Source organism: Hemiscyllium ocellatum, chromosome 20 (genome assembly GCF_020745735.1).
Source record: "Hemiscyllium ocellatum isolate sHemOce1 chromosome 20, sHemOce1.pat.X.cur, whole genome shotgun sequence".
In the NCBI taxonomy this organism is placed as follows: Eukaryota; Metazoa; Chordata; class Chondrichthyes; order Orectolobiformes; family Hemiscylliidae; genus Hemiscyllium; species Hemiscyllium ocellatum.
This window is the reverse complement of record NC_083420.1, coordinates 4,347,668-4,375,386: the sequence shown is the minus strand read 5'-3', so window position 1 is coordinate 4,375,386 and position 27,719 is coordinate 4,347,668. Positions and strand designations below refer to the sequence as shown.

Here is a 27,719-nt window from a genome sequence, read left to right as displayed (position 1 = left end):
TAAAGACATCTTGGGGCATGGGGAGAAAGTGGGCATTTGGCGTTGAGCCGGAGAATCAGCTGTGACCATATTAAATGGTGAAGCAAGCTCAAAGGGCCGAATGGCCTACTCCTGCTCCTAGTTTCTGTTTTTCAATGTTGGAAGCCCAGTGACAGTGATGACATAGTGAAGGGGGAGGAGCATGGATGCTAAGTGCGCTCCATGTGGAATATTCCCCCATCCCTGGGAGATGGGGGCGCCCTCACTGCTGAGTGGGAGTGTGGTGGCCTGGTCAAACTCCTTTAAACCACATAGCCCTCCCACCCAAAACTCAGCCCTTGGGAGCACATAATAACCAGCTTAGATTTCAGCCGTTAGGATAAGGACCTTAAATTTGATAAAAGGATGAGAAGTTTCTCAGCATTTGTCATCACAGTACAGCTCACTATCATGTCCACACACCAAACCTGGGATACACAGGCCTCCCCCTCTCTTGCTCTGACAACTTCTCCTTACTCTGGGATATAACGTACACAATGTCAGCTCCCTGCTTCCCAATGGTTTACCTCCTGGACTTGCAACAGGTCAGCCTCCAGGTTTTTGGCTTTTTTCTCGTTTTCTTTAGCCTGGGCCAGGACCTCTTCCCGGGAATTCCGAGCATCTTCGAGTTCCCGCTGATAATCCTTCATCTGAGCCTAGACGAGACAGGAATTCGTGAATGAATCCTGAACCCCATTAATCTGCCCCTTCCCTTCAAACAGACAAACATGGACAATTCCCCTTTAGGATCTGAATAATATTGGAATATTTTCTCCAGTGTTTAATCGTGGGGAGGGTGGACAATGTTGTTTGATTCATTTTGATGAGTGAAGATTTCGCTGCTTATGATTGTAGAACCCCTACAGTGTGGAAACAGGCCATTCGGCCCAAAAAGTCCACACCAACTCTGCAAAGACTAACCCATCCAAACCCATTCCCCTATTACTCTATATTTACCCCTGACTAATACACCTAACTATGGACAATTTAGCTTGGCCAATTCCCCTAACCTTGTATCTTGGCCTTAATTGTACCGCTCTATTTTGCACCGACGAGACTAACCCACCTGGAGTTTCTTCAGTTGTTTGATGGCATCCTCACGGCCTTTGATGGCCACTTCGACTTGGCCCTCAAGGTCACTGAGATCAATCTCCAGCTTCTTCTTTGCTGCTGCTGCTACCGTGCGCTGTTTACGTTCATCTTCCAGTTCACTCTCAAGCTCATGGACCTACGAGTAAACAAAGCTCAATGTGGTGACGTCAACACTTCTCATCGCTTACTGCCGTCAGAGCTAACCCTCCAATGGGAGGCATTTGAAGAAAAACTGAGGGAAAAGTGAGGGCTGCAGACGCTGGAGAGGCAGTGTCGAAAAGTGTGGTGCTGGAAAAACACAGCAGGTCAGGCAGCATCAGGAATGATGAAGGGCTTATGCTGAAATGTCAATTCTCCTGCTCCTTGAATGCTGCCTGACCTGCTGTGCTTTTCCAGCACCACACTTTTCGACACTAAAAAAGCACTTAAGCATTGTTCTAATCAGCCTGCTCACTACACACCTTGGGAGCAGGTGGGATTTGAACATGGACCTCCTGGTCTAGGAGTAGGGACATTACCAATGCACCCCATGCTGGCCTGTTCGTCACCTACATTTACCTGCACACCAGGAAAGGTAACTGCTATAACATCATTGAGCTGAAGTGGTACAGTTCAAGGAGCACTGCTCCTTCATCAGCTAGCTACAGAGCTAGTGCTTCCAAATAAACCTGTTTCACTATAACCTGGTGTGAGTTTTTTAACTTTGTTCACCCCAGTCCAACACCAGAACCTCCACATCATAGTTCAAGAAGTGCACCTATCTCTATTTATTGCGACTTTTTAGAAAAATTATAGAATCCTCATTGTGCAGAAAGAGAACATTCAGTCCATCGATATGAGAATATCCCTGCATACTGTGGAGCTATTTTGATTTGATTTATTACTGTCACATATACAAGGGTGTAGTGGAAACTGCTGTCTGACATGCCACACTCTCAAAGTGCATCAGGGTAACAGAACAGAGTGCAGGATACAGCTACCAAGGAGGTGCAGAGAGACATCAACAATTAACATTAAATTTCCCACGGCCAATTCACTTAAACTGCACATCTTTAGCTTGTGGGAGGAAACCCACACAGACACGGGGAGAATGTACAAACTCCACACAGATAGTCACCCGAGGGTGGGATCAAACTCGGGTCCATGGCACTGTGAGGCAGCAGTGCTAACCACTGAGCCATCCGGTATTCTTTCCCAGGATGTCAAAGTCACAGGCAAGGTCTGCATTTACGGCCCATCATTAATTGCACTCTAGGTCCTTTCAGAGGGTCACCATAGTATAATGTGTCTGGAGTCACTTATAGGCCAGATGATCTCCCCCCTGCCTTCCGATATTGGTGAATCCGATGGGTTTTAGACTCTGCCGATGCACAGGGACCAGTGTTTTAGCAGCAGGTGCAGAATGTTTTTGATTGGTTGCATTTACTTTTATTCAACCTGTTACAGAGATGATATGACACACCTCTGGAGCAGGTAGAATATGAACCCAGGCCTCCTGGCTCAGAGGAAGGGAGACTACCACTGTGCCACAGCAGCCTATGTACAGGGACTTTTATTAATTCAAATCCCACCATATTCCTCGACAGCACCATCAGGAGCAATGGCCAGTGCCAGTACTGCAGGTTGGTGGGAGTGGTGGTTTGGGAGGGGGTGTGGTGTGTGAGCTAAAGGATGAAGATTGTTTCTGAAGCCCCTCCCCACCAACCTGGGTGTGGGGGGAAGCAATTGGTGGGTCCAGAGATCATTTCATCCTCAACCAAGGAGACCTCCCCCCTCCCCCCCCCCCCCCCCCCCCCCCCCCCCCCCCGCCACCCTGGGAGAGGGTGTGATTGTAAAAGGTGAGGGCAGGGGTGGGAATTATCCCCTCTCCCACCAGGCAGTTTACCAACAGCTCTGCCCACTGCTGGCTACATATAAACAATGGTGGAATGAAGCCTTCAATTGGTCACTTATTGGACTCAATTGGTCACTCAACTGGCCCCTGGACTGGAAAGATGTCCTTCCCCCTCTCACCCTGCCCTTATTTGGGAGAGGTCAAGATGGCGATGGGTTTCTGCTCCTTAATGCCCCTTTATGGGGCTGTTATTTCCAGTTTCCTCTTCCTCATGATTCCTTTTATCTCTGTTTAGTTTAATTTGTTTTTTTCCTCAGTTTGCTGCCGGGTCAAAGTGCCACCGAACATCTGCTTTCCCCCTCTCAGCACTGGTGCTACACATGAGTTTTATTTCATTTGACAGCCGCTAACAACAATGCTCAGCATTTTGCATAGCAATGGCTCATGTTGTAATCAGTGTCCCTGAAATGATCGGGCACTGTTTTACTAGCGGAGTGAGGTGGCTGAAAAAACTCTTTTGGACTCTGTTTTCCTGACTCCACTGACTGTAGCAGTGCCCATACATTAAGCTGTATTGCCCTGGATTGTCAGAACGGACTTAAATATCAGTGTTGAATGTGTGGGTTCTCATGGAACTGATCGGTTATTATGAAACAAAAACAGAAATAATTGGAGAAACTCATCAGGTTTGGCAGCATCTATGGAGAGAGAAGCAGAGTTAATGTTTTGGGCCAATTGACCCTTCTTTGAAGCATATATGAGTGTACCTGTTTGACCAGCTGCCTCCTCTTTTCCTCATTTTGCTCGTCTCTGGCCTGTAGTTCACGTTCAAACTGTGTTTTTAGGGCCTGCAGATTCACTTCCAGCCGCAACTTGGCATCCTCTGTCGCCTGGAGCTCATCTTCAAGTTCTTCCAACTGGGTCTTCATCTCCTCCACTTGCTGATCCAAGGCACGTTTCGATTTCTCCAGGTCGTGGACCTTCAGTTCACAAGGTGCAGCAAAAATAATTCATGGAATGAACAGCATGAAGACAAAGGAAGGTTACTCTCTGAATGACCCCTCCATCTCTCATATAAGGTTCTAAGAAAACAGCACCACGCTGCTTTGAACTATTTCAAATCACAATCTCTCACACACCTCTTTTCTGCTAACCCTTATTTTTAACCCCACAATGTACTCAGAAATGGGGAAAATATTTGCATGCTTTTGTAAGATGGATTTTGGATGGAAATTCCAGCCTCTTCCTTGACCCTTAACCCTTGTGTTGCCATGGAGAGGTTTGGAGCATGAGCACTTTTTGTGGTGGGTCAAGGTCAGTCAGGGGACAGGAACTGCCAACCCTGTCCATCTGAGTCTTTCTGAGAACAGACAGATACTGTTAGGGCAGGAGGATGCAATGTCTGTCAACACAGGGACTGAGCGGCAGCACTGGGTCCAAACATCAAAGATTCATTTGGTCATTCCCTCCCAGTGAAACAGAAGCTGAACTTTGAGTAATGGGATCAGCAGCTGATCAATAATCTAAACATCCCAATTTTTCTAAGTGGTTAGCTTTTTAGAAAGTGTCTCTATTTGGATGTTCTCCCTCTTCCCCATTGTCTTCAGCCCATATTGAATTCCACATCGCACTTGTGTATCGGTTTACTTACATTCTTTCCAACATCATCCTTTGAGCTCATGATATCTTCCATCTCAGCCCGTAGCTGCTTGTTGACTCTCTCTAGGTCCTCTTTGCATTGTAAAGCCTCATCCAAGGCTCGGGTCAAAGCCAGGGCCTTTGTCTCCTTTTCCCGAGCATCAGCCTCTGCCCTGTCCCTTTCATCTGCGTACCGAGCGGAAATATTCTTCTCTTCCGCTAGCATCTGACAGAATGAAGATAGCACATTGTCAGAACTGGGCTTGATGAAAATCCTACCTTACCAACAACTGCCGGGTAATCCAGTGTTGGAGTATTCTACACAGGTGTGATGAATGTTAACCTCATTGTGAGCAGTTTGTGGGCGGCACATGATAGGAAAGATGAGGATCCATTGGAGAGAGAGCAGAAAGTGATCTACAAGAACGGTTCCAGTATTGAGAGGCTTCAACAATGAGGAGAGATTGGAAAGGTTGGGGCTGCTATCCTCAGAGAAAAGAAACTGAGAGGAGATTTTCAAAATTATGAATGTGGCTGGACCGAATTGAAAGGGAGAAGTTCATAAAAGAAACAGAAATGAGAGGGCCTGGCTACAAAGTGATGTACAAATGAGGCAAGGGTGATGTGAGAAAAACCTTTTCACCCAGTGAGTAGTTGGAGCATGGAAAGGTGGGGGAGGCAGGTTCCTTTGAGAATGTCAAGAGGGGCATTGGATGGCTATTTGGATAGAAATGGTGTGTTGGGATATGGGAGAAGGACAGAGGATTGGCTCGATGGGACAGAACCAATGCAGGCATGATGGGTCAAACTCCCTTCTTCTGCTCCATAAGAGGTCTGTGATTTCATCAAACTTAACGTTGACAAAGATCAATGGTGAGCCATAGGTATTTTGCAATTATTAGAATCACAGGTGGCTTGGTTGGCTACCCAGCCTCACTCCATTTATATTTTACTGTGTTGGCTTTTTGGAAATGTTCGCCAAGTTAAAGCAAGATTTCTCCTTATCTGGAAAGTGGCAAAGAAAAAGTGCCCTGTTCTGCAGAAATCGCTCACCTGATCAAACTTCTTCTGTTTCTTCTCTAAGTTGGAAACGAGTTGCCGCTGATTGTCCAGGTCCACCAAGAGATCATCAAGTTCCTGCTGCAGCCGGTTCTTGGTCTTCTCCAGTTTGTCATAGGCTGCTGCCTTTTCCTCAAAGTTCTGGGTAATCGCTTCGATTTCCCGCTGAAGTTTCTTCTTCCCTTCTTCAAGCCCATCCAGGGCAGACGCATCTTCGTTCAACTTCTTCTTAGCGTCTGACAGCTGTGTGAGGAAATCAATGTTGAAGCAATAAAGGGCACTTTGGCATTTACATAACGCTGGCTTAGATACTTGGCACGTTCCAAAGTGCTTCCATACCAATGAATTATTTCTGCTGCCAGGAAGCAAACAAATGTGGTCGCCACTTCATGAACAGGAAGATCGCACTCACAGCAGCTAAAGGGTTAACCTGCTTTAGCAAGTGTTATCCCTGGACTGAACATTTTTTTTCTTTATTCTTATGTGGGGTCTGAGCGTCACAGGTAAGGCCCGAGTTTATTGCCCATTTGTAATTACCCCTTGAATTCTGTGGTTGTTCAGAGGGCAGTTAAGAGTCAACTTAAATTTTCAAGGAGGAGTTAGGTAAATTTCTTATGATCTACTGGTATGGGGGTGAACGCAGGATGATCAGCCATGATCATCTTGAATGGTGGGACAGGCTCGAAGGACCAACTCCCATTTTCAATAGGTCTGCAATCCCATGGAGATTTCCTTTCCTAAAGGGTAATAAGTGACCCAGTGGGACTTTTCTGAATAGCTTCATGAGCTGACCTTTAATTCCAGGCTTTTATTAATTTATGTTGCAACATAATGGGATTTGAACTCAGTCCCCCATCCAGTGACGTCACCACTATGCCACCGTCAATACTGATTACAAAGCTAGGAAGTAGAACTTGGAACATACAACATAGAAAAGTACAGCACAGAACAGGCCCTTTGGCCCACGATGTGCCGAGGATTATTCCTAACCTAAACACATACCTCAATTAATTGCTATCCATGTGCATATCCAGCAGTCGCTTAAATGACTCTGCTTCCACCACTACAGCTGGCAACGCATTCCATGCATTCACAACTCTCTGCGTAAAGAACCTACCTCTGACATCCCCTCTATACCTTCCTCTGGTCAATCCGTCTAACTATTGAGTCCCCTACCATTAGCGCTTTTCTATTCTCCCTCATTCCCTTCTGAGCCTCAGTGCCAGGCTCAGTGCCAGAGACCTGACAACTATGGCTTCCCCCTGGTAGGCCGTCCCCACCAGCAGTATCCAAAATGGTCTACTTATTGCTGAGGGGAACGGCCACAGGGGATCCCTGCCCTATCTGTTGGTTCTCTTTCCTCCCCGACTGTAACCCAGCTGTCCTTATCCTGAGGAGTGACCACCTCCTTGTACATCCTCTTAATTTCTCCCTCAGCCTTCAGGATGATTCGCAGTTCATCCAGTTCCAGCTTCAGTTCCCTAACTTGGTTTTCGAGGAGCTGGAGTTGGGTGCAGAGACATGTGAAGTGTCTCTTACCTGCCACATTCTGCAGGAGGACCATGCAACTGGCCTATCAGCCATACCTTGCTAATCTGAAAGCCCACACAGGACTAAACAAGGAAGAGAAAAATAAAAGAGAAAACCTGAAAACTTACCGAGTTTACAGACTCTTAGTAAAGTTAGAGGAGGTGGGTGGGAGGGTCTTGGGTTTAGATCTCATCCACTTGGAATAGTTCAGTTTTATCTCAAATAGTAATATCTCCTATCTTGGAACATCTACTGAAAGTGTCATTGCATTGTTATATCAATTAAATGTGTTATTTTAATCAAAGCAATTAAAGAAACAGTTTGAGTCCAGAAGTCTATAAAGAAACTAAGTAGCATTCTGCAATTGGGAATTTGGATTTCAGGCTGAAAATGTGTTGCTGGTTAAAGCACAGCAGGTTAGGCAGCATCCAAGGAACAGGAAATTCGACGTTTCGGGCCAGAGCCCTTCATCAGGAAAGGATTTCAGACCATGTACAGAGTTGTCTGGGTTGAAAGTTGAATTAACTGGGATCTGTTAGTACATTTGTTCTGCTATAATGTGTGTTTCATTAAATAGTGATTGACAAATTGGGGGACACTATTTCTATGGTGCGAGCGTTTAAAGCGTGTATTGGTTATAACACGATTCCAGTCCCCTTGGTTTAAATGGTGCTGCTGTGTTGTGATTTTCTACAACATGGGGTTGCAAGAGAACAGAACCGACCATCGCTGGGTTTACCTGACCAGTCAGAGTGGATATCTGACGCTCCAGATTCCTCTTGGCTTCACTCTCTTCATCCAACTGTTCCTGGAGATTGTTCTTGTCGTCCTCTAACTGACGCAGCCGGGTGGACAAGTTCAATTTTTGACGAGTCTCTTCCTGGAGTAGTTCCTGCAGAAAAAAAACAGGAATGCCAGTTGTTTTTTTTTGACAAATTGTCGGTGTAAACTGACCAGAGAATAAAGTCAATTCGACCTTTACATGAAGACATCAACTGCACATGCTCAGTAAATGTCCAAAAACATTCAGAAGAAACTGTTTTGAGTTTAAAATTGTGAAATAAAACAGTCAAATGAGGCTGAGAATTGTTTGTAATGATTGAAGCATTTATATAGTGAGAATGAAGAAATAATTTGATAATTGTTATAACCATGATGATAAGGCCTGGGTACCAACCACTTATGGTTGGAGCGGGCTGTGTCACTATTACTCAGAGCGGGTCCAGAGGTGGTTCTCGAGAATGGTCCCAGGAATGCAGAGTTTAACATATGAGGAACGTTTGAGAACTCTGGGTCTATACTCGATGGAGTTTAGAAGGATGAGGGGGGAGTCTAATTGAAACTTACAGAATACTGTATTGCCTGGGTTGGGAAGATGTTTCCATTGGTCGAGTAAAGGGAAGGCCTTTTATAATGGTGATAAGGAGACACTTCTTCAGCCAGAGAGTGGGGAATTTGTGGAATTCATTGCCACAGAAGGCTGTGGAGGACAGGTCATTGGGTATATTTAAGACTGAGGTAGATAGGTTCTTAAGTATCAAGGGGATCAAGGGTTATGGGGAGAAAGTGGGAGAATGGGGTCAAGAAACTTATCAATCATGATTGAATGGTGGAGCAGACTCAATGGGCTGAATGGTCTAATTTCTGCTCCTTGCCTTATGGTCTTAGTCTTTCATTTTATGCCACTTTGGGGGCTTTCCAGTCACTAGTCGTGAGGGTTGAACCTTGACCGGGCCTCAGCAGAAGAGGCTGTTATCTTGGGGTAACAAGGTATGGTTTGTTGCATCTTAGTGTGGGCTTTAGGGCCCTGGAGCAACATTGCAACGATGTCACAGAGCTGCTCCTCACTGGGCATAAATAGCACAATATGGGCGGAGTTAAAGGGAACACATGGAGAGCCAGGCAAGTCAAGCCATGTGAATGTGAACGTGCAGACAAATGTGGAGTAGACCAGTTCGCTTAAGACAAAGTCGGTCGATAATGTAACAGTAAGATTAGAATCTGGCCTATCCCTGAATACTCTGTATTGCTATATTTTGTCTTACCATGTTATAAGCCCTAAGCCTGAAGACAGCTCTTAAGTTTGTCTTTTCCTTGACCAGTCTGTCCTGAACCCAAACTCATGGAGCCCGAGCAGATTTAGGAACCCTGGATAGGTTACAACTACTGATGGTAACAGGCAGAGTCAGGGAGATGACTGTCTCCAACTCCAACCATGAGGGACTCCCTGAAACAGGCTGGGACCCAAACTGGTGAGGGAGTGTGTGTGTGTGAGTGTGTGCGTGAGTGTGTGTGTGGGTGAGTGTGAAAGAGTGTGTGTGTGTGAGTGTCTGCATGAGTGTATGTGCATTCGTGTGTGTGTGTGTGTGTGTGTGAGACAGAGTGCGTGTGTGTGTGTGTGTATATGTGAGTGCGTGCATGCGTGTGCGTGTGTGTGAGAGAAAGAAAGAGAGTGTGTGCGTGTGTATGTATACCATCTTAGCCCAGTTTAACCCTTTCATATCCATTGCCTTATGCAACAATAATCATAAAGCCATAATACATAGGAGTGGAAGTAAGTCAAGTCCGTCAATTCCACTCCACCGTTCATTCATGGCTGATGGCATTTCAAGGAGAAAGTGAGGACTGCAGATGCTGGAGATCAGAGCCGAAAATATGTTGCTGGAAAAGCGCAGCAGGTTAGGCAGCATCCAAGGAACAGGAGATTCGACGTTTCGGGCATAAGCCCTTCTTCAGGAATCTTCGACGTTTCGGGCATAAGCCCTTCTTCAGGATTCCCGAAGAAGGGCTTATGCCCGAAACGTCGAATCTCCTGTTCCTTGGATGCTGCCTGACCTGCTGCGCTTTTCCAGCAACACATTTTCAGCTCTGATGGCATTTCAATGCCACTTATCCGCACTCTCCCCGTATCCCATAATTCCTTGCGAGATCAAGAATTTATCAATCTCTGCTTTGAAGACATTTAACGTCCCGGCCTCCACAGCACACCGTGGTAATGAATTCCACAGGCCCACCACTCTCTGGCTGAAGAAATGTCTCCTCATTTCCTCATGTCTCCTCAATTTAGACCCCCTCTAATTCTAAGGCTTTGCCCACGGGTCCTAGTCTCCCCAGCTAATGGAAACAAATTCCCAGCATCCACCCTTTCTAAGCTATGCATTATCTTGTAAGTTTCTATTAGATCTCCCCTTAACTCCAATGAATACAATCCCAGGATCCTCAGCCGTTCATCTTATGTTAGGCCTACCATTCCAGGGATCATCCGTGTGAATCTCCGCTGGACACGCACCAGTGCCAGTGTGTCCTTCCTGAGGTGTAGGGCCCAACAGTGGACACAGTACTCCAAATGGGCCTAACCAGAGCTTTATAAAGTCTCAGTAACACATCTCTGCTTTTACATTCCAACCCCCTTGAGATAAATGACAACATTACCTTTGCTTCCTTAACCTTCACAGAATCCTGGACTAGCACTCCCAGATCCCTTTGTACTTTGGCTTTCGGAATTTTCTCACCGTTTAGAAAATAGTCCGTCCCTGTATTTTTTTTCTGAAGTGCAAGACCTTGCATTTGCTCACATTGAATTTCATCAGCAATTTCCTGGACCACTCTCCCAAACTGTCTAAATCTTTCTACAGCCTCCCCACTTCCTCAGTACTACCTGCCTGTCCACCTAACTTCGTATCATCGGCAAACTTCGCTAGAATGCCCCCAGTCCCTTCATCCAGATCATTAATATATAACGTGAACAGCTGCGGCCCCAACACTGAACCCTGCGGGACACCGCTCGTCACCGGCTGCCATTCCGAAAAAGAACCTTTTATCCCAACTCTCTGCCTTCTGTCAGACAGCCAATCCTCAATCCATGCCATTAGCTCACCTCAAACACCAATGGGCCCTGACCTTACTCAGCAGCCTCCCGAGAGGCACCTTATCAAAGGCCTTTTGAAAATCTAGATAGACCACATCCACTGGGTTTCCTTGCTCTAACCTACTTGTTACCTCTTCAAAGAATTCTAACAGGTTTGTCAGGCTCTTTATCATATTCAGTTGCAAGTTTTACGGGGAGAATGGAAACACATTACGTTTCTTTAAACAATCATCTATCTAACCTTTTGCAGTTTGTAAGAAACACACCCACCTGTGTGTCCTGAAGCTGGGAACCAAGACTCGACACATCCTTCGCAAGTTTAATTGACTTGCCCTCAGCATCGTTTAGGATGGTGGTAACATTGTCAAGCTCATTCTAAAGGAAAGGAATAAAGCCAGAAAAAAATCATTAATGGTGTGGTTTATTTTTAATTTTTATCAGATTTTATTCTCACATTTCACAAAAGGAACTGATTCTTACCTGCCAGTGTGCCTCAGGTATCCATTCAATATGTGAGACCGCTCCGGGTGGGGGAAGGGTTGTTGGGGAGTGAATCATGGTTAAAGGTTATCCTTGTGCTGTTTGGGAAACCCGGTTCCCTTCTGAGTCCCACTGCCAAAAGGCTACATCTTGTGTTGTTCTCCAGGTGCCCGATGGGTACAGTTAGGTGGTTTGAGGGGGTTATTTAATTCATTCTTGGGATGTGGGCATTGCTGGTTTGGTTGGTGTTTATAGTCCATCCTGAATTGATCAGAGGGCAGTGAGGGGTCAACCATTTTGCTACTGATCTGGACTCTCACCAGACCAGGAAAGGATGACAGATTGCTTTTCGTTAAAGGACATAGATTTTATAACAATCAGCAGATACATGGGAACACCACCCCCTGCAAGTTCCCCTCCAAGCCACTCACCATCCTGACTTGGAAATATATCACTGTTCCTTCACTGTCACTGGGTCAGAATCCTGGAACTCCCTCCTTAAGGGCATGGTGGGTTGACCTACAGCACATGGAGTGCACTGGTCCAAGAAGGCAGCTCACCCCCACCTTCTCAAGGGGCAACGAGCACTGGGCCCAGCCACTGATACTCATGTCCCAGGAATGAGCTTTTAAGAAGCATTACCATGATTACCAATATACTGGCTTTTTAAATGTCACCATCTATCATGGTGGGATTTGAAGCCATGGTACCCAAGGACATTAAGCTGGCGTCCTGGATTACTAGGTTAATGACACGACCGTTTCACCACCACCTTTCCTATGACTTGCCAGAAAAATATTCCGTTTAACATCATTAGTAATGGACATGAGCACCCAGCCGATGTAAGGAAGCTGACACTGACCTGCAGCTTGTGTACTTTCTCGTTGAGTTCAGCCCGAGCACGCTCTCCATCTGCCACCTTCACCTGGAACTCCTGCACTTGACCCTCCAGCTTCTTCTTCTTGTGCTCGATTTCAGCTTTCGCTGTGGACAGAGACCGCACCTCATTTGAAAGCTCATTGTTCTCTTTTTCCAGAGTCTGCTTGTTTTTCTCAAGGTTCGCCCTTGCCTGCAGAAGGTAAACCGTGTTCAGTTAAGAAAAATTTATTCAACAAAGACTCTTGAAATTTAAGGCAACTCTCACCTTTACTTCTTTTTCTAGAAGGTTATAGCAGGGTGAGATGGTGGCTCAGTGGTTAGCACTGCTGCCTCACAGCGCCAGGGACCTGGGATTGATTCCTGCCTTGGGTGACTGTCTGTGTAGAGTTTGCACATTCTCCCCGTGTCTGTGTGGGTTTCCTCTTACAGTTCAAAGATGTGCAGGTTAAGTGGATTAGCCAGGGGAGGTGCTGAGGTGGGTTTAGTTGGGGTGCTCTCTGGAAGGTCAGTGTGACTTCACAGACTGCTTGTGTGTTGTTCTATGATTCTATAATACTCTGCCATGTCTTTATCATTGATACTTAAGATACTATTAAACATAATAATTTATGAACTATTAGAAGGTAGTTTCCAAAGTTATGCATATTTATTTGTACACACAATGAGGTCAAATATAGCATTTACTGCCCCTCCTAATTGCTGAGTACCCTGCAGGGGGCAGGTAAGAGTCTGTCGTATTGCCGTGGATCTGGGATTACAGGTAAGAATGGCGGATTTCCCCTCCCTAAAGGATATTAGTGAACCAGATGGGTTCTTGAAGGTAATTTCACCATCACTCAGCCCAGCGTTTACTTTTTTCCTCTAAATTAATTAAAATTAATCTCCACCAGCTGCAAAGGTGGGATTCAAATCCAAATTTTTTAAAAAACTTAATTTACAAGGATGTTGCCAGGGTTCGAAGGTTTGAGCTATAGGGAGAGGCTGAATAGACTGGGGCTGTTTTCCCTGGAGCATCGGAGGCTGAGAGGTGACCTTATAGAGGTTTACAAAATTATGAGGGGCATAGATAGGATAAATAGACAGGGACGTTCCCCTGGGGTGGGGGAGTCCAGAACAAGAGGGCATAGGTTTAGGATGAAAGAGGAAAGATATAAAAGAGACCTAAGGGCCAACTTTTCACACAGAGGGTGGTACGTGTATGGAATGAGCTGCCAGAAGAAGTGGTGGAGGCTGGTACAATTGCAACATTTAAGAGGCATTTGGATGGGTATATGAATAGGAAGGGTTTGGAGGGATATGGGCCGGGTGCTGGCAGGTGGGAACAGATTGGGTTGGGATATCTGGTCGGCATGGACGGGTTGGACCGAAGGGTCTGTTTGAGTGCTGTACATCTCTATGACTCTAAGGGATGTGGGTGTTGCTGGCTGGACCGGTATTTATTACTCATTCCCAGTTGACCAGAGGACAGTTAAGAGCTTTTGGTATATTGCCTGGGTCTCTTGATTACTGTTCCATTAACATTAAATTAGATTGGACTGTGTTCAAGCTCAGTGCAGCTGGCTTTCTGCCTTCATTCCTCAAGTACCCGTTTTGCTTGTTCCAGTTGCTCTGTTACTTCTTCTATTGCTTGACCATGTTTCTGTCGCATTTCATGAATCTGAGCCTCATGTGATCTTGTCTCTTCCTCCAGAGCACGTTTCATTTCCGAAACCTCATGTTCTCTCTTGGCTCTGCCCCAGAGAAATAAGAAAGAATCTATTTCACCCCCAATACGTGATCCTGAATTAATGAATTAGTCACATGCGCTCAAATGAGTACAGTGAAAAATTTACAAGTCACCACATACCACGTCATCTTAGATACAAGGTACATCGGTACAGATTCTTCAATACAAATTCTTAGGAACCTCATAAGATTGCATTGATGTTGCATTGCAAACAGACCTGACCTCTCTGCTGCCCTGAATCATGCAGCAATGTATTTTATCACAACCCTATTCTTCCATGAAACTTATAAAATCTTTGCGTCTAAGCATTTACAGGTTTTAAGGACTAGAGATTGTTTTGTGGAATGCTTTCCCATTAACAGAAATTAAACTTATCATTCTGTTGTTTTAAAAGTGTTCACATTTATTAATATTTTGCCTTTCATTTATAAATAAAATATGCATTATACCTTAACTCTTGCTGTGTTGCAGTGCTGTCCAAAGTATCTTCAAGCTCTGTCTTCAGGGCTTCCAGCTCTTCGCCCAGATCCCTTTTCTGTTTCTCTGCTTTGTTCCGAGCTGACTTCTCCGAGTCCAGATCTTCCTGAAGGTCTGAAATAAAGGCTTCCAACTCTCGGATTTTCTTCAGAGCATTATTCTTTAGTGCGATTTCCTCATCCAGCCTACATGAAAGCAGAGCTTTATCAATCATTTATCTGACGGGACAATGGACTTTGGAAAGTTGCTGTGAAGCTTATACATTTTCACCACAACTGACGTTATGTAAAGGCTGCATTTAGTGATCAGCAAAGGTTGTACTTGCACTGTCAGGAATTAGGGCTCGTGTGGCACAGTAGTAGTGTCCCTCCCTCTAGGCCTAGGTGACCTGGGTTCAAGCCTCATCTGCTCCAGAGGGATGTCATAACATCCCTGAAAATATCTTGCATTGCCAAGAATTGTCTGTGGCTCCCTGGAATCCTTGGTCAGCACAACTAAGTGGAACTGTATAAACTCTCTGGCTCTTCTCATACAATCCTGCTAGTCACAAACCCACGCTTACCTACATTCAGGAGAGAAGCTGAGCAACTCCTATACACTTTGATGCTCGGTTCCACACTGATACAATTAATGCAGTCAGCTTGTGGACTGTCAGTGTCATACTGAAGTCCGCTGCTCGAGCTCTCTGTAGAGACAGAGGCTGAGTTCCCCCCCGCCAGGTTAATCTTGATTAGCAGAACAAAGCTATATGCATGCACATCATCAGCCTGACACTGAGGTCAATAATGTTCACTTTATCATTTAAATAATTAATTATAGTTTTAAAATAAAATACGTACTGTGGATCTATTGTGTATGAATTTCCAAAAGCCATCTGATAAAGTACTACTTAAATGACTTGCTTGCAAGGTTAAGTTAAACCCTACAGAATAAGGGTTAAAAGTGAATGGCAGACACAAGCAGAGAGTGGGTGGAAGAGCAAGTTAACTCACCATTTGGCTCGTGTAGATCTTGTTGAAACTTTCCATCTTACATTCATCAGGACAATTTGCAAGAATACCAAATAAAGGGGAAACAACATTTATACTGCATGAGAAGAGAGGGTCGACCAATTAGTACTCTCCTCTCAAGCAGTCTAAAAATGTTGCTTTCCCCTAAGTTTTGGTATTCTTGCTGATTGTCCTGATGATGCAAGGCAGAAAGCTTCAACACAATGTTTCTTTTTTTAATCAGAAACACTCAAATTAATTGTTACAGTTTCATATTGAGGTGGATTCCCCCGGGATCAACATTGAGAGTTATGGTGGAGAGAGATAAATAGAGTTTTAAATTTTATACACAATAGATACTGAACATAAAAATAAGAAGGGTCACACGATATGTCCAAGGGATTGGCTTGGCCTCAGATTAATTATTGATTAATTATTGAGCAATGTTTTAGCCACGTTGGTACCAGGGACATGAAAAAGTTACAGGAAGATCCCCCAGCCTTTGGAAGGGCTAAGTGCAGAAGCTCAGTCACATCAGCCTCAAAACATGAACTCTGCTCCTCTCCCCACAGATGCTGTGTCCCGTTCTGGTCTGCCTGTTTTAGGAAGGATATTTTTAAGATGGGGAGGGTTCAGAAGAGATTTTCCAGGGTGTTGCCGTGGATGAAAGGTATGAGTTATAAGAAAAGGCTGGATAGGCTGGGACTTTTTTCACAGGAGTATAGGAGATTGAGAGATGACCTTACAGAGGTTTTATAAAACCATGAGGGATATAGATAAGGTGAATGGTCGGTACCTTTTACCTAGGGTGGGGGATTTCAGGTGAGTGGAGAAGGATTTTAAAAAAGGCATGAGGGGCAATTTGTTTACGCAGAGAGTGGTTCGTGTGTGGAATGAATTTCCAGAGAAAATGGTGGATGTGGGTACGGTTACCATGTTTAAAAAACATTGAAATAAGTATATGTCTAGGAAAGGGATATGGACGTGAGGTAGGCAAGTGGGATAAGTTTAATTTGGGATTACGTTCAGCATGGACTGGTTGGACCAAAGGGCCTGTTTCTGCCCTGTATTACTTGATAACTCTATGCTACCTGACCTGAGTTTCTCCAGCATTCTCTGTTTATGTCGGATTTCCAGCATCTGCAGTGTTTTGCCTTTATCGTTATAAGACAGTACAGTTATATCATAAAACTTGGAAAACGAAAGTTGCAAACTCTTAAGCAAAGGTAGCTCTGAGAAGATTTAATTGAAATGTGGAAGTTTGTGACAGAGTATGGGAGCATCAAGAAAGTTATTTTCATTTACAAGTAACCAAGCTTTATAAATATAGAAGACATTTTCTCATGCAAATTGTGGGCACGCTGCCAGGTGGTTCTGACACCAAGTGAATCATGATGTTTTTAGAAGGAATTAGATTACCCAGGAGGAAAATTTCTAAGGGGATAGGGAGGGAGAGGGAAACAGGATTAATGTAGATACCAGCCAAACAGCTCCAATTTCTATGGACACTTCTCATTTCACTGGCCTTTACAATTCCATATTCTTTTACAAATAATCCCAGCTCAATATTACTCAGGATAGTTAGTTAACAAGAACCCTCAGTCAGCAAGTGGAGATCAGCTTAATGTAACCAGCAAACCTTACACCGGACGCAGTGTAACCTGTAGGAGTATGGACTGGGTGTGGTACATCGGATGAGAATAGGTGACCAGTTTATTCAGATGGCACCAATAAAATGGGCTGAGTGGACTCCTGCCCTGCTGTAACCTTTTAGTGGTTTCTACGGATTGATGATTTTAACTGTTCATTAATTTGATATTTTAAACTCTGACTTAAACATAACTGTGTTAAATGATATTTTACAGTCAAAACAACTCACTTTATCTTAAAGAATAATTATTGTATAATAAACAGAATAAAAGCTGTATTTAATGTCATCAAATTATTGCTTAATTCTGCCCTCTGGTCATAATACACTTCCAGTTGTGAAATAAAAGCTGTAATAACAAATGTAATGGCAAGAAAGAGAGTTATTATCATTTGATGATATTGTTTTCTACAAAAGAACTACAATTCACACACTGAAACAAACAGACAAGTGGCTGAATCGGTTCGTCTTGGCACTACCTGCTCATTGATGCCTGTAACTCTTCCTCTTTCTTGGCAAGTTGCATCTTAAGTTCAGCGATTTGCTGTTGAAGTTCTGCGAGTTGGTCGTGGAGATCCGCACCCTCTCCCTCTAACTTCCTCTTCAGTTTCTCCAGCTCTTGTCTGGTCTTCTCTTCCTTCTTGAGCCGTACTGCAATACACACGGGATCTCATTACAACCTCATGAGTAGTTAAACCCTCTTTATTCAAAAGCATGCTGTTGCTGATGGTTTCATCACAAGTCAAACCTTAAGAATTCTAGTAATGTCCAATCCAAAAGGACTTTAGGAGTGGAGAGGCTTCTCAAACATCTGGATGTTAAGTGTCAACAAGCAAGTCTGATGTCACATGACACCAGGCTAGCACTCCGCTAGCTTGAGATTTCAAATAAACCTGTAGGATTATAACCTGTTGTCATGTGACTTCTGAGTTTGTCTACCCCAGTCCAACACTGGTACCTCCACATCTTAAGAAGCAGGGACTAACATTTAAGGCTATGGACCTTGTGCGGGAAAATGGGACTAGTGTCAATTTACTGAAGCTTTGGTCATACAGATTTGATGGGCCAAATGGCCTGTGTACCTTATAATTCTATGACTCATTGTAATCCTGAACTGTGGCATCATGAACAAGACTGAATTGATACTAGACTGAAAATGTCAATCTTTTGTCACATAGGAATGTGAACAAATTGTGTTTTATAAATCCACAATCAGCTAAGATCAATAAGCTCACGTTAAAAGGGGCCCTTGTGACACAGTGGTGCTCATATCTCTGAGCCAGGAGGCCTAAGTTCAAGTTCCACCTACTCCAGAGGGTGTTAATAACTTCTCTGAACAGGTTGGAAAACATCTACAGCAATATTAAATCAACCACTAGGAGGCACTGATGGTAAAGCTTGGTATAACCAGGTTGTTGACAGAGCAAAGTCCATTTGTGAAATGGGGTTTGTGTACCCTGATAACTAGCTACACCCTAATGGCTCAAAGAGGGTCCCCTGCACTGTGACTATGGTCCAATTTAAAATGTTATACCTGTCTAACTGGCGAGCACTCCATGATATAGCAAGTGGTGTTCCTGGGATCAAAATTGAGAGTTATGGTGGAGAGAGATAAGTACGTTTTGAAATTTTATACACAGTGGATACTGAATACAGAAACAAGGAGGGCCACATTGAGTCATAGAGTAATACAGCATGGAAACAGGCCCTTCGGCCCAAACTGGTCCATGCTGACCATGGTTCCCACTCAGCTAGTTCCAGTTGCCCACATTTGGTCCATATCCCTCTAAACCCTCCCCATCCATGTACCTGTCCCAATGATTTTTAAATGTTGCTGTTGTTCCTGCCTCAAGCACTTTCACTGGCAGCCCATTCCACATACACACCCCTGTCTGTGTGAAGACGTTGCCACTCAGCTCCTTCTGAAATCCTTCCCCTCGCACCTGAAACATGTGCCCTCTAGTCTTCAATTCTCTTCCTGGGAAAAAGGCTATATGCATTCAGCCTATCTATGCCCCTCATCATTTTATACATCTGACCTTGGGCATGAATATGTCAAAGAGATTTGCTTGACCTCAGGTTAATTATTGTGTGGTCATGAACTAGCAAGAGTTCAACTCAATATGGCTAAAAGATTCAGTCAGTTGCAACACTTGTACCCCTAAAGACTGATCTTAAAACTGCTACTTTCTAAAAGCAGCCCATTTCAGTAATTTATTTGTGCAATTCCACAGTACCAAAAAAAATCATAGAATGGATTTGGTAAGGTGGACACAGAGAGGCTGGGCGTAATCTTAAAAGATCACGAGACCATTGAGGAGCAACACTATAACACACAGGATAGTGGAACTTTGGAATTCTCTCTCCCAGGTGGTTTTGGATACTCGATACTGAGATGGATGGATTTTTATTTCTACACCCATCCATGGACCTGGAGTAAAGGGGGAATAGGGGGAGGAGAGGGCAGAGATAAGTGACCTGGAGATGCAGATCTTGCATAAATGAATGAAACAGTGCTCCAGACCCCAGGAGCACAATGTCCTCCTCCTGTCTGTGTATGAAAGCAGCATTTCACCTCAATGAATGGTTCATAATATTCCAGTAAAATTACCCATGATGGTAAGTAAACAAACATCATTTACCTTCCAGTTCTGAAATCATAGATTCATGTTTATTCTTCAGTTTTGTCAGGTTCTTTGCCTTTTCTTCCTCCTCTGCAAGATTGGTGGTAAAGTCAGCTATTCTCTCTTCTAGAATTTTCTTCTCCTGTTACAGGCACAGAATTGTGATAGCATTAAATCCACAGTGACATAAATGTTTTTCTCCCAGTCTGCGCACATGGTAGTGTTCAACAGAGAGTCTAACTGCAGGATGTCCGCATGCCCTGGGATGGGTGATTGGCTGCTCAACTCAGCACAAGCCTTCTGAACAAACAATCACTTTCGTTAAATCCAACTCTCCTGACATCCCCTCTCACCCTTTAAGGGTTCTCTATCCTAACTGAATACACAGAATACATGGTGACTCTGATTGAGAATGGAAGAGCTCTGTAATTTGTCGCTGTCATTATTGACAAAGTCTTTTTCCTGAGTGGGGGAGTCCAGAACTAGAGGGCATAGGTTTAGGGTGAGAGGGGAAAGATTTAAAAGGGACCTAAGGGGCAACCTTTTCATGCAGAGGGTGGTGTGTGTATGGAATGAGCTGCCAGAGGAAGTGGTGAAGGCTGGTACAAATACAACATTTAAAAGGCATTTGGATGGGCATATGAATAGGAAGGGTTTGGAGGGATATGGGCTGGGTGCTGACAAATGGGCCTAGATTGATTTAGGATATCTGGTCAGCATGGACCAGTTGGACCGAAGGGTCTGTTTGCGTGCTGCACATCTCTATGACTCTGTACAATACCTCATTCAGATCCAGTTAAATAAGATTTATAACATAACTCATCAGGAGGGAAACCAATTGAGTAGAATATTGGCTTTACACTTGGTCCAATTTTGTTGGTTGTTGACTTTAGTGAAGGTTAAAACCAGACCAGGTGTAAAATGAGTGTTTCACCCAATTCCATCAGATTTCTGGTGGTTGGACTTTGGGGGCTGATGCAATGACATAAAGATTCTGCAGAAATGCTCTGGTGAGACACTTGTAGTGATTGTAATGGGTGGTTAGCCAGGTGGTTCTCATAGAATCTGAGTTCCCTGATTGGGACGGTTAACCTGGCCCAATCAGGGAGCCCTGCCTGACAGATAGAAATAGGAGTGCAGCATTGCCCTTTGATGTGAAGGGCGCTGCTTGTCACAGGCCACTCGGGTGTTTTCCTACGTTTCCTGGTGGTGGAAATTGAATAAAGATTTGTACACCTTGTCTCTCACTGTGTCTCACACCTGCGCACACACACCATGGGTGCTGGGGTTAAAAATAATAAGCACTACCGCAGTTAGGCGGTAGTGTGAGGGTTAAGAAGATAAAAAAGAAATAGGAGTGCAGCATTGCCCTTTGATGTGAAGGGCGCTGCTTGTCACAGGCCACTCGGGTGTTTTCCTACTTTTCCTGGTGGTGGAAATTGAATAAAGATTTGTACACCTTATCTCTCACTGTGTCTCACACCTGCGCACACACACCATGGGTGCTAGGGTTAAAAATAATAAGCACTACCGCAGTTAGGCGGTAGTGTGGGGGTTAAAAAAAAATAGAAAAAAACAATTCAAGAAAAAAAATTGAAAAAAAAAGTAAAAAGGAAAAAAAATAAAAAAAAACAATTCAAGAAAAAAATTGAAAAATAAAGTTAAAAGAAAAAAAAGAAATAGGAGTGCAGCATTGCCCTTTGATGTGAAGGGTGCTGCTTGTCACAGGCCACTCGGATGTTTTCCTATCTTCCTGGTGTTGGAAATTAAATAAAGATTTGTGCACTTTGTGTCTCTCACTGTGTCTCACAACTACACACACACACACACCATGGGTGCTGGGGAAAAAATAAGCACTACCGCAGTTAGGCGGGAGTGTGGGGGGTTTAAAAAAGAGAAAAAAAAAGAACAGGAGTGTTGATCACACAGCATTAAGAAAGAAAAAAAAAGAAAAAAATCACCAGGAGATAAAAACCAGGAAAAAAGAGAAATAGGAGTGCTTGTCACTGGCCACCCGGGTGTTTTCCTATCTTCCTGGTGGTGGAAATTGAATAAAGATTCGTGCACCTTGTGTCTCTCACTGTGTCTCACACCTGCACAACATGGGTGCTGGGGAAAAAGGTAAGCACAACCGCAGTTAGATGGTAGTGTGGGGGTAAGAGAAAAAAAAACAGGAATGCTAGAAGTTCTGTTCACTAAAGAAAAGAGAAAAAAATATATATATAACCGGGGGAAGCATTGCCCTTTGATGTGAAGGGCACTGCTTGTCACTGGCCACTCGGGTGTTTCCTTTCTTCCTGGTGGTGGAAATTGTACACCTTGTATCTCTCACTGTGTCTCACACCTGCACACACACACCATGGGTGCTGGGGAAAACATAAGCACTACCGCAGTTAGGTGGGAGTGTGGGGAAAAAAAAGAAAAAATATATAAAAAGAAAAAAAAGAAATATGAGTGTTCACTCTGGAGCTGACTCTGAGGGAGCTGGATCAGTGTCAAGGCCTCTCTGAGTGTAAATAACATGGGTCTTGGTGTCAGGATTTCGGCCTCTGTGGAGTTAGATCAAACTGACCTTTGCAAATTTGATGTTCTGGTCCTCCAGGATAATGATATCGTCATCCATCTTCTTCAGCTTGGCTTCCAGGGTCACTTTCTCCAGCTGCAGCTTCTGCCGGGCAGCTTCCTCCTCATCCAGCTGTTCCTCCAGATCCTTGAAGGAAAAACGCACTCAGGGAAAGGTCTTTGCATAAGAATAATTGCCAGTGGGGCTAAGGTGCAAAGTGTACTGCAATGTCAAGAGATGTTTATTAGTAATCTACAGGATCAGCTGCTGTCACTTTGATCAGGCCTTGTTATGTCTAGAGGTGGAGCTCTAGGGTAATTGCACCGGAATTAGCAAATTGTTCTTTGGTCAAAGTGAACACATCAATGACCAATGGCACCGACATCACTTGTTGACCAAACAGCTACAAAACCAACAATGACTGGGAGGTTCCCATGAAGGAGGATGAAGGGGCAGAGGACAATGGCAGTTTTCCTTTTCTTTATTCACAGGGCATCACTGGCTAGGCCGGCATGTATTACCCATCCCACATTGTCAACCACATTGCTGTGGATCACGAGTCACATGTAGGCCAGACCAGGTAAGGTCCTTTCCTAAAGGCCATTAGTGAACCAGATGGGTTTTTCTAACAATCAACTCATTAGAGTCTGATTTTCAGATTTTCTTTTATTCAATTCCAATTCCACCATTGGCCACGGCGGGATTTGAGCCCAGCTGCCTAAAGCATTACCTGGGCCTCTGGATTAACAGTGCAGCGATAATACCACCAGGCCATTGCCTGCCCCCTCTTACAGGGCAATGGGTACATTCTGCTCCACACGGGCAGCAGCATGTTATTTGATGTCATAACTTTGGAGAACAGAAACACGGAAACAGAGACAATAGGAGGAGGACTAGGCCATTCGGCCCTTCGAGCCTGCTCTGCCATTCAATCTGATCATGGCTGATCATCCAATTCAGTCCCCTGTTCCTGCTTTCTCTCCATATCCTTTGATCCCTTCAGCCCCAAGATCTCCAGTACGGAGGGATTATCTTACGAGCAAAGGCGAAGCAGGTTGGGACTCTACTCACTAGAGTTTAGAAGAATGGGAGGTGATCCCATTGAAACATATCGGATTCTTTAGGGGCTTGACAGGGTCAATGCTGAGAGGATATTTCCCGTCATGGAGAGAGGCTAAGACCAGAGGGCACAGTCTCAGAATAAAGGGAAGCCAATTTAAGACGGAGATAAAAAGGAATTTATTCTCTTCGAGGATTGTGGGTCTTTGGTACTCTGCCACTGAGAATAGGTTTAGGGTGAGAGGGGAAAGATATAAAAGAGACCTAAGGGGCAACCTTTTCACCCAGAGGGTGGTCTGTGTATAGAATGAGCTGCCAGAGGATGTGGTGGAGGCTGGTACAATTACAACATTTAAGAGGCACCAGGATGGGTATATGAATAGGAAGGGTTTGGAGGGATATGGGCCAAGTGCTGGCAAACGGGACAAGATTAGGTTGGGATATCTGTTCGGCATGGACGGGTTGGACGAAGGGTCTGTTTCCGTGCTGTACATCTCTACGACTCTAATTGTAGGCGCAGAGTTCTCATGTATATTTAAGGCTGAGATTGATAGACTGTTGATCAGTCGGGGAATCAAGGGTTACAGGGAAAGGGCAGGTAGGAGGAATATCTGATCAGCCATGATGCTACTGAATGGTAGAGCAGGCCTGAGGGGCTGAATGGTCCTTATGGTCTTATGGTTATTGCATTTGGGGGACATTCAAAGTGGGAAACAGATCACAAAATGTGATGTTAACAGTGAACTATCCCAGGGGAGGGAAGCCATTCCAAATGAAGTTCTCCTCTTCACAGTTACTGATTTACCAGGATCTGGGTTTGCATTTTCTTTTTTTCCGTTAGCATTTGCTGATTCCGGTCTTCCTCCTCTTCGATCCTCGCCTCCATCTCGTGGAGAATCTCCTCCAGCTCTTGCTTTTTGGATTCCAAGCGGACCCTCATCTCCTCAGCCTCAGCGTAGAGCTCTGTCTCGGCTTGCAGTTGCTCCTGAAGCGTAGTCTTCTCCTCCATTATCTAAAGGAACAAAGTTGGGGCGGGGGGATGGGGGGGGGAGGGGGTGGGGGGGGTGATGGTGAACATTGTGAAAATGTAACTCCAGACCGTCTGATAGCCTAAAAGCTGGAATTGTCTCACAGTGAAGTTCAACATGACTGCGTCACCCCTGGCCCATTTGCATTCCACTACGTGGCAAAATCTATCTGTTTCATCCATCATAACGACAAAATGAAGTGTTCCATAAAATAAAATGAACAGTAGACACATCAAATAGCAGTCAAAGAAAAATCTCTGCTTATTCCATTCAACAAAAAGGGAAAACAGCACAAAACATAAACAGAAAATGCTGGAGAAACTCAGCAGGTCTCTCAGTATCTGTGGACAAAGTCAGAAGCCACACGACACCAGGTTGTCGTCCAACAGGTTTATGTGAAATCACAAGCTTTCAGAGCACTGCCCGTTCATCAGGTAAAGCTTCAGAAACTTGTGATTTCAAATCAACCTGTTGGACTATGACCTGGCGTCGTATGATTTCTGACATTGTCCGTCCCAGTCCAACACCAGCATCTCCACATTGTCAGTATCCATGGAGACAGGAACAGAGTTAATGCTTCGAATCCAACATGCCACTTTTTCGGATCAGTTCGGTAGAAGAGTCACTGGACTTGAACCATTAATCCTGTCTCTGCACAGCACAGACCCCCTGAGTTTCTGCAGCACTTTCTGCATGTATTTTAGATTCTCAACTTCTGCATGATTATAGTTTTATAAAGAAAAATCTCTTCACTTGAAGGCCTCTCTCACTTGTTCAGAATCATTTAAGCCAGCCAGCGTGTTTCTTTATTCACAATGTTGTTTAATGTTACAGGATGGATGTTTCTGAAATGGGCTGTGAAGGAGGGACTGGATCCATGTTATGACGTGGTTTTACCTGAGTGTGTTTCTTTTCAAGTTCTGACAGACTGATCTCGGCCTTCTGCTGTTTTTCTTTGGTTCTCTGCAGTTCATCTTCTTTCAGTTGCATTTCCTCCTCCTGGCGGGTGACCTGGAGAAGTGGTTTAACCTGCAGCCAGGGAGTGAGGATCAGAGCATCATTAACCAATCAGCTTACTCTCCAGAGAGTTCCTCACTATTTACCCATGTCCCCGGCACCTTCAACCAACCGCACGGAGAGACCTTTGAGGAAGGATGAGGGTTGACCTCAAGCATACACTTTGTTTAGCGAGTGAACTATGAAACAAACAGATCAGAAGCAAGAGGAGGCCACTCGGCCCACTGAGCCTGCTCTGCTGTCCAATGAGATTGTGGCTGATCTGATTATTCCACATTCCCAACTTCCCCTGATAAACTTGCACCCCCTTTGCTTATCTATCTCTGCCGTCAGAATGTTCAAAGTCTCTGCCTCTGCCGCGTTGTGAGGAACAGATTTCCAAAGACCCATGACCCTTTGTGAGGGGAAATCTCTCCTCATCCCTCTCTCTCTTATTGAGGGGACCCCTGGTTCTAAACACCCCCACACCTTTTTCACATGGACCAGGTCACGACCCCTTAGGATTTGAAACATTTCAATCCATTCACCTCCTATTTTTCCAAACTGGATACAAGCTTAGATTATCCACCTTTCCTCATAAGATCACCTGCCCATTCCAGGCAATTTTCTAATGAATCTTCTCTGAGCTGCGTCCATTGCATTTCCTTAAGTAAAGTGGCCAGTACAGAGGACAATACTCTAGAAGTGGTCTCACATGTATAATTGAAACATAGCCTCCATGTTTTTGATTCCTGATGAAGGGCTTTAGCCCGAAATGTCGAATTTCCTGTTCCTTGGATGCTGCCTGACCTGCTGTGCTTTAACCAGCAACACATTTTCAGTTTTGCATTAACTACCCTCACAATAAATGATACATGTTATTAGCTTCCCTAATTACTTGCTGTACCTGCATCTGCAAACTATGCACTGGGTCACCAAGTTCCCTCTGAATCCCAGAGTTCTGCAATCTCTCACTCATTATATAAATGAGATGCTTCTTACTGACACATCCTGCTGACCCAGACAATTTCACAATCCCCCACATTACAATCCATTTGCCTGATCTTTGCCCGCTCACTTAAACAAAATCTAATTCTATCAGTAGCCTTCTTATCTTCTCTTCACAGCTTTGTTTCCCCTCTGTCTTTGTGTGCAAAGTGCTTGAGAAGATTTGTAGCTCAGGTTGTAGATGAGGGTGTTGACTTGCTTGCTGAGCTGGTAAGTTCATTCCCAGACATTTGTAAACAGACGTACAAGGTCAGTGAGCAAGTTAGCAAACCCAATTTTTGTATTATCAGTTAGTTTAACCACTATACTCTTCACCCTCATCATTTATGTAAATTGTAGAGTACTGAGAATTCAGCAGGGATCCCTGTGGCACGCCACCCATTACATCTCATCACGGGCTGGATACAGATCATCTATGTCCTGTTAGCTTCTATTTGTGCTAGAATCTTGCACTCTACACCTTGAGCTTCTTTTTTCCCACAATATCCTTTCATGTGGCACCTTATCAAATGTCTTCTGGAAATCTAAGTCCAGCACATCTCCTGGTTTCTCTTTATTCACAGCCCGTGTTACTTCAATTAACTCCAACATCTTGATCAAATTTGATTTCTCTTTCACAAAAGCATGTTGACTCTGTCTGAGTATCCTGAACTTCTCTCACTGTTATAATAGCCTCTAACAATAGCCTGCAACTCCTTCCCACTGACAGACATTAAACTAACCAACTTGTAGCTTCCTGCTTGTTGTCTCCCTCTCTTTTTAAAAATGATTTTCTAATAGAACATTCCCCAAACTGAGAGAGTTTTAGAAAATTAAAACCCTGCATCAACTATCTCATGGACCATGTATTTTAAGATGAAATCCATGAGGACCCAGGGATTGGTTATGTTTTTTTCCAGTGATAAAATTTACACACAAAGTTTATACAGTGAATTCTAGCTCAAATTTAGCTTAACTGTATTTATGTGAAGAACCATTAAAAATAAATATCACACAACAGAAACAGCCATTGCCCTGGAAACTTTCAAACTGAGATAAAACAGGTGTTTTTTTTTGTAAAAAAGTTTTTTTATGGTCAATATGTTTGTGCAGATCAAAAGGAATGACCAAAAACACAGAAATTTCTTTTTAGTTTTTTGTGGATAAGCAGATATTCTCTTCTTCTTTGTTATCATGTACAGGTATGTCGTAATCTCACATATA

General features: G+C 44.1%; 1 protein-coding gene across 3 annotated transcripts in view; it reads right to left on the bottom strand.

The window, feature by feature from the left end:
• LOC132825314 (myosin-11-like) overlaps nt 1–27,719 on the bottom strand; it is a 189,621-nt gene that overhangs the window by 17,737 nt on the left and 144,165 nt on the right. For all 3 annotated transcript variants that reach the window (XM_060840427.1, XM_060840428.1, XM_060840426.1), the window contains exons 21-35: nt 25,410–25,541; nt 24,290–24,496; nt 22,435–22,572; nt 19,881–20,004; nt 17,718–17,889; nt 14,574–14,786; nt 13,984–14,128; nt 12,382–12,588; nt 11,310–11,414; nt 7,911–8,063; nt 5,636–5,884; nt 4,596–4,808; nt 3,712–3,924; nt 1,085–1,246; nt 546–674 (exon numbers count right to left, since the gene is read on the bottom strand). In XM_060840427.1, coding sequence (XP_060696410.1) covers nt 546–674; nt 1,085–1,246; nt 3,712–3,924; nt 4,596–4,808; nt 5,636–5,884; nt 7,911–8,063; nt 11,310–11,414; nt 12,382–12,588; nt 13,984–14,128; nt 14,574–14,786; nt 17,718–17,889; nt 19,881–20,004; nt 22,435–22,572; nt 24,290–24,496; nt 25,410–25,541 — 2,562 coding nt within the window. The remainder of the gene's footprint in view (nt 1–545; nt 675–1,084; nt 1,247–3,711; nt 3,925–4,595; nt 4,809–5,635; nt 5,885–7,910; nt 8,064–11,309; nt 11,415–12,381; nt 12,589–13,983; nt 14,129–14,573; nt 14,787–17,717; nt 17,890–19,880; nt 20,005–22,434; nt 22,573–24,289; nt 24,497–25,409; nt 25,542–27,719) is intronic.